The 15,999-nt window shown below is 49.1% G+C and overlaps 1 protein-coding gene across 1 annotated transcript; it reads left to right on the top strand.

Annotated features, from left to right (window-relative positions):
• Window positions 2,475-15,948, top strand: DHRS4 (dehydrogenase/reductase (SDR family) member 4). Its single transcript, NM_214019.2, is given in 8 exon segments — window positions 2,475-2,716; window positions 4,140-4,317; window positions 9,584-9,685; window positions 12,031-12,101; window positions 12,457-12,508; window positions 12,781-12,915; window positions 13,357-13,412; window positions 15,540-15,948. Coding segments are annotated over 8 exon segments (840 nt in total). The 5' UTR covers window positions 2,475-2,585; the 3' UTR covers window positions 15,655-15,948.

Below are 15,999 nucleotides of genomic sequence, written 5' to 3'. Positions count from 1 at the left end.
TCCAACAGTCCAGCTTGATTCAGAGTAGGAACTGGAGACACCTACACTCTTGCCTCTCCACTACCCTTTTCTGTTCACAGATCCCCTCCCTAATGTCCCCTGTATTCTTCCAAAAGAAATGGTGCTGTAGGAGTTCCCACTGTGGCTCAGCTGGTTAAGAACCTGCATTGTTTCTGTGAGGATGTGAATTCAATCCCTGGCCTTGCTCAGTGAGTTAAGGATCTGGCATCGCTGCAAGCTTCAGCATGGGTTGAAGATGTGGCTCGGAATTGGTCTTGCCGTGGCTGTGGCATAGGCCTTAGCTGCAGCCCTGACTCAACCCCTAGATCCCTAGCCCAGGAACTTCCATATGCCATAGGTGCAGCCATAAAAAAGAAAAGAAATGGTGCTAGAGGCCAAATAAAGACGTTGCCCAGACAGGGAGCAGCCATGTGATATTCCCAGGCCAGAATGCTCTTTCCCCAAAACCCTTTCCTCTTTGGAAAGCCCCCACCTCAGCCCCCGGACCTGGCTGCCCACTTCTTCACTCTGGAGGTGAAGAGATCAAATGGGCCATGACAGCCCGTCCCTTTGAACCAAAAGCTCTGAGAGGCTGGCTCCAGCCTCCTACATCCCCTCCCCCAGGCTTGCCCGTAGGTGGAGAGCGCTGGGAAGGGTTCCCACAGTGCATTAGCTCTGAACAGGGCAGGAGGAAGAGGAGCGTCATGCTATCCAGCCTCAGTTGTCAATAATTCATGAGGTTCAGACTGAGGGGCACCAGTCAGAGAGTCAGTTTTCCTCGGACATGGGGGAAATTAGACTCAAGCTCTCTTATCTCATAGGGATGTGCTGAGTACCGCAGCTGTAACGTCTCCGCAGAGGAATAAATGACAAAGCCAGCGCATGCTTGTTGTGTCATTCACTACGCAGACACCCCCTTCGAATGCTGAAATCCTTTTCAGCTCTTCAGCTGACCTACACATACACTAAATGAATCTTTCACAAGTATTACTTCTATTCAACAGTGATTCCCGGAACTGCATTTCACAGACCAGGATTGTTTCTCCTCTAATTGTAAGGACCGACATCGAGTTGTCAGACTGGTTTTTTCACCAACAATGCTTTTCTCAACTACCCATCTGCCTTCATCATCTTCTCTTAACCAAAAGACAAACTTCAAAAAAAAAAAGAGCAAAAGCCTTTCCCAGAAAAAAAGGACTATCGGTTAAGTTAAATGAGCTTAGCTTTATGAAACTCACTATATGTTCTTTATTTTTCCTTTTTTGCCTTGAATTAGTGAAAACACTGCCATGGATCAGCCCAACTTCTCAGCCTGGCATTTGGAGGCCATGGGGTTAAACCAATTCAGCTGCTGACACGGGGTCTGTCAGGGCCTTTCTACAATGTACCATAAGCCATCCAGATTTATTAATTCTCCCAGAAACCCAGGAGGGAGATCATTTCAGCTCAGTTGGCAGAAGTGGAGGCTGAAGTCTTGGACACAGAATTTATAGGCAGAGAGGACCTTATCCATCATCTACTCTAGCATCTTCAGCTTACAGACAAAGAGCCTGGCCTGTGGCGGCAATAATAATTACTCTATGGTGGCAATAATTACTATGTGTTTAGTAGTTTACAGTTTATGAAGTGCTTACACACTAAACAAATATTTATTGAGCTAGGATGGAGGCTAGGACCTGGGGACATAACGATTAAAGAGAACCTGAGTGCTCTCGACTTCCCTGGATTTCCACCACTGTTTAGGGGACCTTCTAGCCTCCTTGCTACTGCTTAGTCCTGAAAATGGAGAAGTCCTCTTACGGTGTAGGGTATAAGAGCTCCTATCCTGTCAGGATCTTTCATTGCACACACTGGTCACTACTGGTGATGAGAGTCCGCCCTCCAGGCCTATGGGGATGGAGGAAAACTTGAGCTAGGGTGAAGGGCAGTGCCTAGCTCAGCTGCTCCCCATCATGTGTCTCTCCTGGGCTCCTCCACCCTCACCTGGGACCCTCACGTGGTGCTCTGTGGGGACCTCAGGCCTCACTGCCATGGGCAATCTCAAAACATTTGTCCTCCCGTGGGCCATTGCAATTGCAGAAGTGGACTTCCTTGGAAAACGAAGTCCATCTTGGGGTTCTGGGAAGCAAAAGCAAGCGACTCATAGTCCCCTCTCCCCCAAGAAAAGACGTAGAAGGAGGGGTGAGAAGCAGAAGTAGAAGGAGGGGTGGGAAGACAGATGAGTCTTCTGGCTCCCGGAGGTGCGGGCTGCCCTACAGGAAACCAGAACCGACAGCACGGTCCACACCCACCCGCCACGTGGACTGGGAGACTGCAAGACATCACGGCCGTGGCCGGCAGGGGGCGGCCGAGGCCACAGCGGGCCCTCAGCGCAAAGCGGGCGGGGAGCGGGAAAAGCCGTCCAAATCTAGGGCTGGTGGGGACAGTGGAGGCGGGGATAGAGGGGCGGGGAGCAGGGGGAGGGGAGAGGACAACTGGGAGCGGAATGCGCAGCTGCGCGGGGACGCGGCTCGCCCCACCCCCGCCGCTGGTTCTATTTTGTCAACTTCCCTGGGCGGGACAGAACTCAGAACCTGGTCTGCAACATGCGGGCGGCGGGGCAGTTACTGAGGGCCTGTTCCCAGACGTGGAAGTCGGTGCGGATGGCCAGCACCGGGGTGGAGCGCCGAAAACCGCTCGAGAATAAGGTGGCACTAGTAACAGCCTCCACTGACGGGTGAGTGCCCGGGGGCCCAAGTCTCAAAGGCACCCCGCTGTCTGCAAACAGGTACTAATTCCTTGTCCTTTGCCTCCTGTGCCCCCGTCCTCAGGCCTCACACATAGCCAGAGTTCCTCCCAGGCAGGAAGGAACCACGTGGTTGGCCTGCGGCCCCTCGGAATGCCCAGGGCCTGATCACCACCCCACACTCATTGCCAGCCCTCTTGTCACTGTTGCCTCTGGCTCTACTGCTCCACCTTGGTGCTGACCCTACCTCACCCCCATCAGTCCAACCTCCCAGGGTCCTGGACTGAAATCCAAAACAGTCCAGATGCCAAAAATCCATCCAGTGCCTCCACCCACTGTGGAAATGTTCCAGGCACCCCATTTTGACACCCAGGAGTCTCACAGAGCTGCACCCCTTACCTAGAACAGACACAAGACCCATATGCTGTCCAGATTTAATTTTTTTTCTCTTTTTAGGTTCCCAGGCTAGGGGTCTAATGGTAGCTACAGCTGCTGGCCTACACCACAGCCACAGCAAAGCTGGATCCTCAACCCACTGAGCAAGACTGAACCTGTGTCCTCATAGATACCAGTCGGATTTGTTAACCGCTGAGCCATGAAAGGAACTCCCAGATGTGTGTTTAGTTCTGTACATTTTGGCCTCCCTCACCTAGCCTGTTTCTCACTAACCACTTTTGTCTACGCTGTTTCTTATCCCCACAGAATCTTGCTAGATGCCAGCTCTTCACAAATCTCAAATACAAATGGGAAATGCTAATGGCTAACAAGGGCAATATATGTAACCTTTTCTCCAGAGGGGGTATGTAAAAAATTTACGTTTGTGGAGTTCCCATTGTGGCTCAGCTGCAACCCAACTTCTATCCATGAGGACTCAGGTTCAATCCCTGGCCTCCCTCAGCGGTTTAAGGATCTGGCATTGCCGTGAGCTGTGGTATAGTTTGCAGACAAAGCTTGGATCTGGTGTTGCTGTGGCTGTGGTGTGGGCTAGCAGCTGCAGCTCCGATTTATTTGACAAAAGATAACTCTTAAAAGATAACTAAGGAGAGAATATTGAGATGATGTAGACTAGTAGATATTTGGGCGAAGGGGCTTTTCTGAGTGAGACTGTCCAATCAGAGTCTCACTGCTATACCCCTACCTCATTTCTCTCCCCTTAATCCCTGAGGGATGGGGGGCCTGTGACCATGGGAACCTCACCTCAGGGTCCTGAGAAAAATAAGTAAACCAATGCCGAACATATGCTAAGCTTGTCCATCTTTATGGTAATGGCTATGCCATCAACCTTGCCTAACACAGGAGGTCATACAGAGGGAGAGCTGGAATTCAGAACGGAGGCAGTCTGACTCAAGAGCCCATGCTCTTACTCGTTTCCTGTGCTAGGCTTGACTTATCCTTATCTCTCTCTGGCCCACAGGATCGGCCTCGCCATCGCCCGGCGTCTGGCCCAGGATGGGGCCCACGTGGTGGTCAGCAGCCGGAAGCAGGAGAATGTGGACCGGACAGTGGCAACACTGCAGGGGGAGGGGCTGAGCGTGACGGGCACCGTGTGCCACGTGGGGAAGGCCGAGGACCGGGAGCGACTGGTGGCCATGGTGAGCAATAGGATATGAGCACAGAGCCTGGACAACATGGGTGTGATCCATGCTGGCACTGTTAACTAAAAGATAACAGTGTGTTCCGCATACTCACACAAGTCCACCAGCACATTTTTATTGTGTAACTTTCAGTTCTGTCTCCAAAAATCATCCCATCTCAGTCAAAAAATCAAAAACCACTCTAAGGCTGCAACCCTGCACTGTCCCTTGGGGCACCCAAAAAAAGCCAGCTGGTCCTGGCTTTTCAGTAGCTTCCAATCTCATTGGGCAGATGAGAAGGGTAATTACAATCACAAAGTGGGTATTCCCACTATGAGCTAATAAACTGTTTATTCATCTTTTAAAGTTGAGTCCCTAGGAGCCTGCAGGAGGCAGCCCACCATGTTTCAACCACCTACTGTGTGCCATTCACTTTGTTCAGAGCCTTATGTGGGTTATCTTTTTGTTTGTTTGTTTGTTGTGTTTTGTTTTTTAGGGCCGCACCCACAGCCTATGGAGATTCCCTGGCTAGGGGTGGAATCAGAGCTATAGCTGCCAGTCTATACCACAGCCACAGCAACACCAGATCCAAGCTTTGTCTGCAACCTACACCGCAGCCCATGGCAATGCCAGATCCTTAACCCACTGAGCGAGGCCAGGAACCAAAGCCACGTCCTCATGGATACTAGACCGGTTTGTTACTGATGAGCCACAATAGGAACTCTGTGGATTATCTTTAAACAGCAACGCAAACAAAGCCAGGACTAGTCTCCCTGTTTAAAGGCTGGTTTAGAAAGCTAGAGCAACATCCCCAGTCCTACAGCTGATAAGAGAAGAGCTGTGAGCCAACCCAGACTTGCCAAGCTGCTTACAGACTACCAGGCATTTCCCCATCAGCTCAGGGCTTAGGTGCCCACTTTGACTTTAGTTTCAAAGACAGTGTCTAGGCCACCATCTGAGTTAGTACTTGGTACCAGCCTTCCAGCTGCACAAGAAAATATGACCATCTGGCAAAGGAGGCTGCTCTTTGCTAGGCTTGGGGCACATACTTTATCTTTTTTTTTTTTTTTTTTTGGTCTTTCTGCCTTTTCTAGGGCCGCTCCTGCACCATATGGAGGTTCCCAGGCTAGGGGTCCATTCGGAGCTGTAGCCACCGGCCTACGCCAGAGCCACAGCAACGCGGGATCTGAGCCACATCTGCAACCTACACCACAGCTCATGGCAACGCTGGATCCTTAACCCACTGAGCAAGGCCAGGGATCGAATCTGCAACCTCATGGTTCCTAGTCGGATTCATGAACCACTGCGCCACGACGGGAACACCCATACCTTTATCTTTTAGAACAGAAGGGAGGCTACCAAAGAATGGTAAGTAAAGGATATTGTGCTAACGGAATGGAAGGTGATGGTAATAATTTGGGTGATCATAGACAAGGAGGACATGAAATGATGGTAGTATAATAGACAGCATAAGGTTGTTCCATGTGTAAGGACTCATTTGGCAAATGCTCACATGTACATTGGAGAGGAGTTTCCTGGTTGCCTAGGGGTTTGGGACTCAGCATTGTCACCACTGTGGCTCAGGTCACTGCTGCGGTGCAGGTTTGATCCCTGGCCTAGGAACTTCCACGGGCCATGAGCATAGCACACACACACACACACACACACACACACACACACACACAAATGCATTAGAGAGAGCCACATGGGGGTCCAAGAATGTCACCTTGCCTGGTAAAGGCTGCTGGACAGAGCCTGAGATTGAGACCTTGCTCCTCAGAGTGAAGGGAGCCACCCCGGATTTGGGGCCCAACTAGTAATGACCTGGATGAAATGTACATAGCCACTTAATGTCAGATTCGTGCCAGGAAAAATGACCTCTGGCCCTTCACCAGGCCACTTTTCCCATCCTGCAGCTCTGGCCCAGAAGTGGGGTTTGAACTAGACCTTGAGGAGTGGCTGGATCTGGGCAGACGGTATAGGGCCTGGATTCCAGATGACCCTGCAAAATGAGCAGATAGCCAAGGAGGGACAGAAGGGGAGGGGGGAGCACTGTGAACCCATAGTGAAGAGCAGAGGCTCAGGTGTGCTGGTAGGAAATGGTCCAGGAGGGAAGGATGGGGGACAAGGGCCTTTGTGGGCTCCCAAATGCATCTAGACGTTCATGGAGAAAGTAAGCCACATGAGGTTTTGAGCAAGGTGGAAATGGTTGTTAAAGAAAGATAACCTGGGAGTTCCCGTCGTGGCTCAGTGATTAACGAATCCGACTAGGAACCATGAGGTTGCGGGTTCGATCCCTGGCCTCGCTCAGTGGGTTAAGGATCCAGCGTTGCCGTGAGCTGTGGTGTAGGTTGCAGACGTGGCTCAGATCCTGCGTTGCTGTGGCTTTGGTGTAGGCCGGTGGCTACAGCTCCGATTAGACTCCTAGCCTGGGAATCTCCATATGCTGCACGGGAGCGGCCCTAGAAAAAGACAAAAAAAAAAGAAAGATAACCTGGCACTGGAAGGAAGGATATATTGTAGAAAAGAAGACTCTGAGCCAAGGACATCAGTGAGGAAGCTAATGCTGTCATTTAGGTCCAGAGCAATGGTGGTGGGACCAAATGTGCCCAAGAGACATTTAGTGGGAAACAACCAAGATTTCCTTTTTTTTTTTTTTTTTTTTTAAGCCGCACTTGCAACATGTGCAAGTTCCCAGGCCAGAGATTGAACCGTTGCTGCAACAGCAACCAGAGCCACTGCAGTGACAACACTGGATCCTTAACCGTTGTGCCACAAGAGAACTCCAAGACTTTCTTTTTTCGTAACTGATGTCAAGAAATGGGAAATAGGAAGGATGAATCAAAAATGACCAACATGGAGTTGTTGTTGCCAGGTTGTGACTTAGCAAGTTAAGAACCCAATGTTGTCTTAGTGAGGATATAGGTTCAATCCCTAGCCTCTCTCAGTGGGTTAAGGATTCAGCATTGCTGCAAGCTGTGGTGCAGGTCACAGGTGCAGCTTGGATCAGGCGTGGCTGTGGCTGTGGCATAGGCTGGCAGCTGCAGTTCCCATTCGACCCCTGGCCTGGGCACTTCCATATGCCACAGGTATGGCCCTAAAAAGAAAACAAAAAACAAAAATGACCAATGTTGGGTGGAGAATGATAGGACATTTGTTAACAATTTGAGATGTGTCCTGCCTACTGGCCACCGTTACCCTGAGATGAGGAAAGCTGCTTCCTTGAGGATAGTTACTCCCTAGTGGCTTCCTAATCTGCACCTCGAAGCTTTTCAAAGACATCGTGAGCTGAAACCAGATTAGCTGCTTCTCCACTCCACTCTACGTTTTCTTGAAAATAGACCTGTCAGAACACAGAGCCAGCAACTCTTGACCACCTTAGTGTAGCAAGCACCCAATTTAGAACAAGACTTCCAAGATACCTGGGTGGTCATAGTAGACTTGCCATTAATCTTCCACGGTTCTTGGTCTCTGTTCAGTCAGAAGCCAGCTTCCTCTCCTCTCCATGCTCATAGGCCTAGAGAGAGAAGGGCACAGTGCCCAGCAGAGGTGGAAAAATGCTCCAAGTGATTTCGGCTGCAGTCCACTGTCTTCTCACCCCCAAACACACACTCCCAGAGCCCAGCACACACCACATTCTGACACATCCTGCACTTTCCGCATCGCTGGTCCATGAGACTTACACAGAGCCACGGCAGGTGAGAGGGACTTTGTGCTCGGACACCAAAATTGAGAGAGTGCCAGAGAGTATCGATACAGGTTTTCAAAGATTGTGTGATTTTAAATTTTGTTAAATTTATATGTTGATAGCCCAGGCATTCCCTCAGCAGTGTGGAAGCAACCGAGCTTAGCACCTAGTTAGCAAGAATAATTAGTTAAAAAATGGGAGCTAGCAGATGGTACATATTGTTAATAACACCCCTCTGTGTGCCAAATCATAAAGCACAAAGTTGATGGAGGGCCCATTTAGTGCGGCTTGCCCAAGGCATCAAAATTGCCAGTTCTGGGCAAACGCAAAGTCTGGTTTCAGGGTGCTGGGCTGTTGGCAGATTCTGTTTGGCTGCCCATTGCTCCAGCACATGCCTCACCACCGACTGACAATTTATTACGGAGGTGAGATGTCGCCTCTCTTGATTTTCCCAGTTTAAATCTCAGTTTCTGCCTTGAATCTTCCCTGCCTCCAGGCCCCCCACCCCCCCGAAAAAAAACTGAGGTGGGGGTGGGGTATGTGTAGCAAATGCCATCATAACTGACTGTGAAACTGTGGCTCTTAGTAGTGAGTTTCATACTGATCTCAGCTCACGTGTGGAGGACTCTAGGAGTTAGTTATGGGTTAAAAGTAAGTTCTGCCACCACTCACTAGCCTTGTGCTCTGAGCAATTCGCTTCACCTCTCTCAAAGACCGGGTGAGCCGGCCTCCTGTTCTTAGCCAGCACTACTGTTGTCATTACTGAGTTATATGACCTTAAAAAATTGACTTCCCTGGACCTCAGTTTCATCCCCTTCACCATGAGGACATGGGCGAGGTGATTTCAAAGACCCCTCCTGGTGACAGTTGTCTGTGTGTCCCTTTAAACCCATTTCTCCATTCAGTACATGTGGAAAGGCTGCGTTGGAGATCACGGTAACTCATTCAAGGAGGAATGGACAGTAAGCCCTTGGAAAAATGGGGCTGGGACGCAGTTTGACAAGAAGAAGGGTCTAGAAATGGGTCTTGAGGTGAGAGCCGACGCCAGGAGAATCAAGGAGCTCCCCAAAGGGAAAGTCTACAGAGCAAGGGGGAGCTCCTGTTGTGGCTCAGCAGTAATGAATCCAGCTAGTATCCATGAGGATGGGGATTCAATCACTGGCCCTGGCTCTGTGGGCTAAGGATCTGGCATTGCCGTGAGCTGTGGTGTGGGTCGCAGATGTGGCTTGGATCCTGCATTGCTGTGGCTGGGGCACAGGCCAGCAGCTGCAGCTCCATTTTGACCCCTAGCCTGGGAACCTCCATATGCCTCCGTGGGGCCCTAAAAAAAAAAAAAAATTTAAAGCATAAATAAATAAAGTGCAAAGGGTCAGTGACAGCCTGTGACGAAGGGGAAGAGGAAGAAAAGACTGCAAAAGAAATCCAATAAAATTAAATGTTTTAGCAGCAGAACCTGGGATACCTTTGGAGAAAAAAGGTTTCAAGGAAAAAAGGTCATTTTGACAACCGTTCCTAAGAAGGAATTCTTTCTCCACATTGATGAACGCACCCCCCTGACTGTCCTGCCGCCCTAATTCAGACCTTCCTCCTCGCTAGGCTGTGAACCTTCACGGGGGCGTGGACATCCTGGTCTCCAATGCAGCCGTCAACCCATTCTTTGGAAACATCATAGATGCCACTGAGGAGGTGTGGGACAAGGTGAGAGGGGATGCACGCATCAGGGGCCGGCCTCCGAAGACAGCACACACTCAGTCTGCTTTTAGAATGCATTTGTCAAGTACAGTATAAATGTGAGGAATCTTAGCAATTTGCCGCACACCTGGAGTGCACCTGGTAAAGGACGAATGGGGGGTGGCTTCCTCTGTCCCTGCCCTTCTCTTTCATTTCTGCTTCTCCCCAGTTTTATCTTCTTTATTTGCTCCTCGCTAGCCATCTCCTGCTCCCCGCCCCCAGCTCTCTCCCCACCGCAGCCTTAGCCGGGCTCCTCTCCCTGGTTCATTTCCAGCAGACCTGGCAGCTAATATGCCAATAACTAATACACTCAAACTTACACACCACCCCCTTCCTCTTTTCAGCTGCCAAAAAAGAATGATTTTTCATTAGTCGGAAAACTTTAATAGCTGCTGGTTAAGTAAAATATCAATTCCGGTGAAATGAACAAAGTTGCTGCTTTGTAACATACAGCCTTTGAAAAAGACCTGGGCTCTTTTTTTTTTAATTCAAATGTCAAGATAACCTGAGTTCCAGATGTCTGAATTCAAGGGCCAGAATGTTGGTTTTTATGTGCACATGTATAACTATATTATATTTATATTTCACATACCTATATCCTTTAATTATAAAGCCTTAACTAAAATATTTGTCTTTGTCTACTAAGGTTAATATTTCAATATGATTTGGAAATGCTAAATTTTTTATGATCTCCCATGGATTTTCTTTTTGCCCCAATGTCATCAATTTTTTCTCAACACTGAAGTTTAAGGGTACTAAAATATTCTAGTTTGTTTATCAGTGTTTCACAGACATAGAGTCCAAAGTGCCAAAACACTCTTCAGTGAGTCAGTTCTTGATTGATATTCTTTAAAGCAGAGAGACATCTTTCATGAGCAGTCTGAATAGAGACCACATGAAAATCAGTTATAAACCAAGTAATTTTTCTTTTAAGTTGGCTTTTTTTTAATATCACAGTATCTCACATCTAAATGCAGTCCTTGATGGAACCCTGGACTTTTCAAACAAGGACATTTGGGCAACAATGGGGGAAGTTTTATTATGTACAGTCTACTAGGTAAAATCATGATTACCAACGTTAAATTTCTTGGATGTGATAATGGATGGTGGTGTGTAAGAACATCCTTATTCTTTTGTTTTTTGGGGTCTTTTTTTTTTTTTTTTTTTTTTTTTTGCTATTTCTTGGGTCGCTCCTGCGGCATATGGAGGTTCCCAGGCTAGGGGTCTAATCGGAGCTGTAGCTGCCGGCCTACACCAAAGCCACAGCAACGCAGGATCTGAGCCGCATCTGCGACCTACACCACAGCTCATGGCAATGCCGGATCCTTAACCCACTGAGCAAGGCCAGGGATCGAACCTGCAACCTCTTGGTTCCTAGTCAGATTCGTTAACCACTGCGCCACGATGGGAACTCCAGAACATCCTTATTCTTTTGGAAATAACGCTAAAGTTATTTTAAGGCTAGAGCATTGTGATGTCTGCACCTTACCTTCCAAGAGTAAGGGAAGAACTACATAGATGCACAGATAGGGTGAATGGTACAAAATGTGAACCACGGCAAATGTAGGTAAAGGATATCTAGATAGTCATTGTCCTCCTTCAACTTTCTGTAAGAGTGACATTTTTCAAACTAAGAAGTCACTTGGGGGGGAGGATGTTATGGGAGGGGACCATCCCAGCAGCACCTACGACAATGTAAACAAGGGTCATGCCTTTGTTCCAAATTAGGGATGTGGGGTTTTGATTGTAGACTATGTCCCAGCTCCCTCAAAAGTGCCTCCTCGTGATCCCACTTGCCAACAAATGTCCAGCCAGACAATTCATCCTGGGGGGCCGAGAGCATCTCACTCCCTAAGCTCAGAAGCCAGAAAAGTGCTGGAACAACCCCAAGTGTCTAAGGTGGGGCCACATTTCCCCTGAGAAGCACAGCCCATGCTGGGGCAGGTCCAGGAAGCCAGCATGGGCTCTGTCTAGTTGGAAGACACAGAAAATCCAGCTCAAATCCAAAGCAGCCCTGAGAGTTCAGGTTTGTTCTGGGCCAAATCACACTTAGCCGGTGAGGAAACAAGATAAACCAGGCTCTGTTCTTTCTTGCCTGAACCTAATGTGTCATTCATCTCTAGCTGAATAAGCCAGAGAAAGCTACTTCTGCCTGGGCCTCAGTTTCTCCACTTGTAAGGGCAGGATAAATCGTCTCTAAGATCTCCGCCAACCCTAACAGACAGATCTAGGGAACGCACCCTAACTCCCCATCACCCTGCCTTCTCCAGCCCTATTCCCTCATGCTGTTCCCCCTCTTCTCTCCACTGCAGATTCTGCACGTTAACGTGAAGGCCACAGTCCTGATGACAAAGGCAGTGGTGCCGGAGATGGAGAAACGAGGGTACAGAGAGTGAGAGGGAGCCTAGATGCAATAGACCCCACATGGACTGAGGGTGGGGGGTATCCACCGGGAAGCGGATCATTCTGTTCTTGTTTTTGTTTTAGGGCCACACACACAGCATATGGGGGTTCCCAGACTAGGGGTCAAATTGGAGCTGTAGCTGCTGGCCTACACCACAGCCGCAGCAACGCCAGATCCAAGCCATGTCTGCAATCTACCCCACAGCTCACAGCAACACCGGATCCTTAACCCACTGAGCGAGGGCAGGGATTGAACCTGCATCCTCACGGATGCTAGTCAGATTTGTTTCCACTGAGCCACGACGGGAACTCTGATCATTCTGTACTTTTTCCAGAGGCGGCTCAGTGTTGATCGTGTCCTCCGTTGGAGCCTACCACCCATTTCCCGTAAGAACCCCCTTCTCTGCTACTTTCACCCCTTCCTCCGTCCTGTACCTCCCACCCCTCCAATCACCTGAAGAAGTTTGTGTCCCCTTTTGGAGTCACACCACCAAGTTCCTTTGCACAAAACAGAGGCCTTATGTCCACAAACCCTAAACACAAGACAGTTCTCTAACTGGCACCTTCCCTTAACAGAGATGCGCTGTTATCTATTGCCCTTTATATCTTATGTTAAGAACCAAGAATGAAGAGACTAACCCATTCTCTCCTCTTTCAAGAATCTGGGCCCTTACAATGTTAGTAAAACAGCCTTGCTGGGCCTCACCAAGAACCTGGCCGTAGAGCTGGCCCCAAGGAACATTAGGGTGAACTGCCTGGCGCCTGGACTCATCAAGACTAACTTCAGCCAGGTGGTAAGGAACGGGGGTCCTACATCCTGCTGGGACCCTAAGGGGCATTTGCTCAGATGGGGAAGCCAGTGCCTGGGTCTTGGGCCCCCAACCACGTCCCCCCTCTCCTGGGCTCTTCCACATCCTTCCTCCCTAGCAGCCGTGGATCCAGACCAGACCCCCACACGATTGTTTCCTGAGGTGCACTGTGAGGCTGAGGAATTCAGACTCCACTCAGGCCACTTCACTTCCCCTTACATGGGGGAGACCTGGGGCAACCCAGGAAAATCCCTCTCTAGAACCTGAAGAGAATGAAGCACAAGAGGATGGTGGGTGAAGATCGGGAACTGGGAAGGACTAGCAAGTGTAGGGGCTACCTCTCCACCCTTCCTCTCAGTTAATGTGAGGGTGGGCAGGTCCCCCCTCGCTGTCCCTCACAGGACAAGCATTCCCTTTTTCCTGCAGTTGTGGATGGATAAGGCAAGAAAGGAGTACATGAAAGAAAGCTTGCGAATCAGAAGGTAAGACTCTCCCCGGGGAGGGGTAGGAGGGATAAAGATGGCAAGGTCTGGTCCTCACAGCACACAGCTCACTGACTCCGTCCCAGAAACAGCACGGGCATGCTTTCCTTTTGGGGGTTTTATTTGTTTGTTTGAGGGGGGAGTTGCTTTTTTTGGCTGCATCTGCTGTATGTAAAAGTTCCGGGTCAAGGATCAAACCTGCACCACAGCAGTGTCAACACCAGATCCTTAACCTGCTGCTCCCCCAGAGAGCTCCCAGGCATGCTCTCCTTTGCTTCAAACACAGACTTCACAGGTTTGTGAACACTGCTTCACTACAGTGGCATGTGCAAGGAGTCTGCCACCACTGCAAAAACCAAACTCAGAGGTGTCCGAGTTTAGCAGAGCAGAACCCTGGGGGAGACCCTGACACTTCTCTCTCCACCTGGGGGTTTGCCTAACTCCCAGGCTTCCCTAACAATGAGAGGCCAAGCATGCTTTTTTAGTTCTCATTGAATAGAAAGAGTCATATTTGTCATATTTTTCTTTTTTTTTTTTTTTTTTTTTTGCTTTTTAGGGCCACACCCTCAGCATATGGAAGTTCCTAGGCTAGGGGTCCAATCAGAGCCTACACCACAGCCAGATCCAAGCCGCATCTCACGGCAACACCAGATCCCAACCCACCGAGCGAGGCCAGGGATCGAACCCACATCCTCATGGATCCTAGTCGGGTTTGTTTACCACTGAGCCACAAAGGGAATTCCAAGAGTCGTCATTTCCCAAGTTCAGACTGATGATCGTACAATCCACATAAAAGGAATTGAAGAGCTTTCCTACGTCCCCAAACTCCCAAACTCCCGTTGCCTAAGAAAACTAGCCTCTTCCCCAAAGGATTAGCTGAATTTTGGGCACCTTTCTCTGGCTCCCTGACTCTCTCCAGCTTCTGGCTTCTGAGAACTCTCTTGTCTTTAGCTCCTCTACCTTGTCCCCTCAAGGACACATACCAGCAATGCCTACTTGAGGAGGGAGACCCCCTCAAGTGCCCCCAAAGCCGTTCTGCTGTGAGGCAGGAGCTCCAAGGCCTGGTTCACAACTCATTATTGTCATGCTCCAGCCGCAGTGAATGATCTGGCCCCAGGCTCCTCAGTCTTGGATGCAAATTCAAATCAGCTGAGGTGCCTGTAAAAACACAAATACTCAAGCCCCACTCCCAGAGATTCTTTTTTTAACTGGCCTAAGGTAGGACCTAGGCATCTTTAAGGGGCAAGGGCAGGTGGAGAGGGAGAAGGTAAACCTCCCAGATGACTACATTGTGCAGTCAGAGTGGAAACCCACTAGTCCAGGCCTTTTAGGTTTGAGGTACCCATTCTACCCACCTCTAGAGCATTCTATGGTAGTTAGAGTGTTCCCTAACTATGTAATCACTGATACAAACACTGAGAATTAGCGCAATCTCTCAAAATGACTTTAAGTGACAGAAACAGGTTCCTGAAAAAGTTGTCTGTGAATTGAAGCTGTACAAATGGAGTCATTTTTAAACAAATCATTTACTGTCTCACAGACTCCTTGGCACTTGAATAGTATGCACACATGTGAAACAAATTCTTTGAAGAATGAAATAGCTGCTCATCGGTTTATCTATGTAACTTTAGATTTTGGTGTCCTGAGTTCAGTAAAAAACAGTGTCTCAGGGTTCCCACTGTGGCTCAGCAGTAATGAAACCAACCATGAGGATGCAGGTTTGATCCCTGGTCTCACTCAGTGGGTCAAGAATCTGGCATTGCCATGAGCTGTGGTGTAGGTCACAGCCACAGCTCGGATCCTGCATTGCTGTGGCTGTGGCATAGGCCAGCAGCTATAGCTCTGATTCGACCCCTAGCCAGGAGACCTTCCATATGCTGCAGGTGCAGCCCTAAAAAGCAAAAAATAAAAAAGAACAAAAAAACAAAGTGTCTCTATTTTACATGAATGTAATGTGTGGTGGCTTTTGCAAAGTACAGTGTTAATGCTTATAGTTACCTTTTCTTCATGGTAACCCTATTTGATGGACAGTACACTGGTCCTGAAAAATCATCTGATGCTTTTTGATTAAGCAGATTTCTTTCCCTGTTTGATTTTTACTCCCTTTCTGTTTCTTCTCCTCCCCAGGTTAGGCAATCCAGAGGACTGTGCGGGCATCGTGTCTTTCCTATGCTCTGAAGATGCCAGCTACATCACTGGGGAGACAGTGGTAGTGGGTGGAGGGACCGCATCCCGCCTCTGAGGACCTGGAGAGCATCCACCAGGGCAGAGATTGGGCTCCAGCTCCTGTTCCAGCATTCATCAACTGGTTTCCCACCTCTGCCTAGCATTCTGCTCACAATACACCATAACCCCTACCCACCCCCCCCAAATCAGTTCTGCCCTGTGAAAAGAGCCAGCGTCCTTGTCCTCTGCTGTCAAGCTGTGGTCTAATGAGGATTTTCCCTGTTGCTGTAGCCTTCAATAAAGACCTCCCCTGAGAGCACAAGGTAGACCTGCTCAGAGGGCTGAGTCTACCTTAGCAAAGATCAACTAATTTTTTTTTTTTTTTTTTTTTTTTCTGGGCATCAGGGTAATTTGAGGGATA

The sequence above is a fragment of the Sus scrofa genome, chromosome 7, assembly GCF_000003025.6.
Source record: "Sus scrofa isolate TJ Tabasco breed Duroc chromosome 7, Sscrofa11.1, whole genome shotgun sequence".
In the NCBI taxonomy this organism is placed as follows: domain Eukaryota; kingdom Metazoa; phylum Chordata; class Mammalia; order Artiodactyla; family Suidae; genus Sus; species Sus scrofa.
The sequence above is the reverse complement of the archived record's forward strand: the minus strand, read 5'-3'. Positions and strand labels throughout refer to the sequence as shown.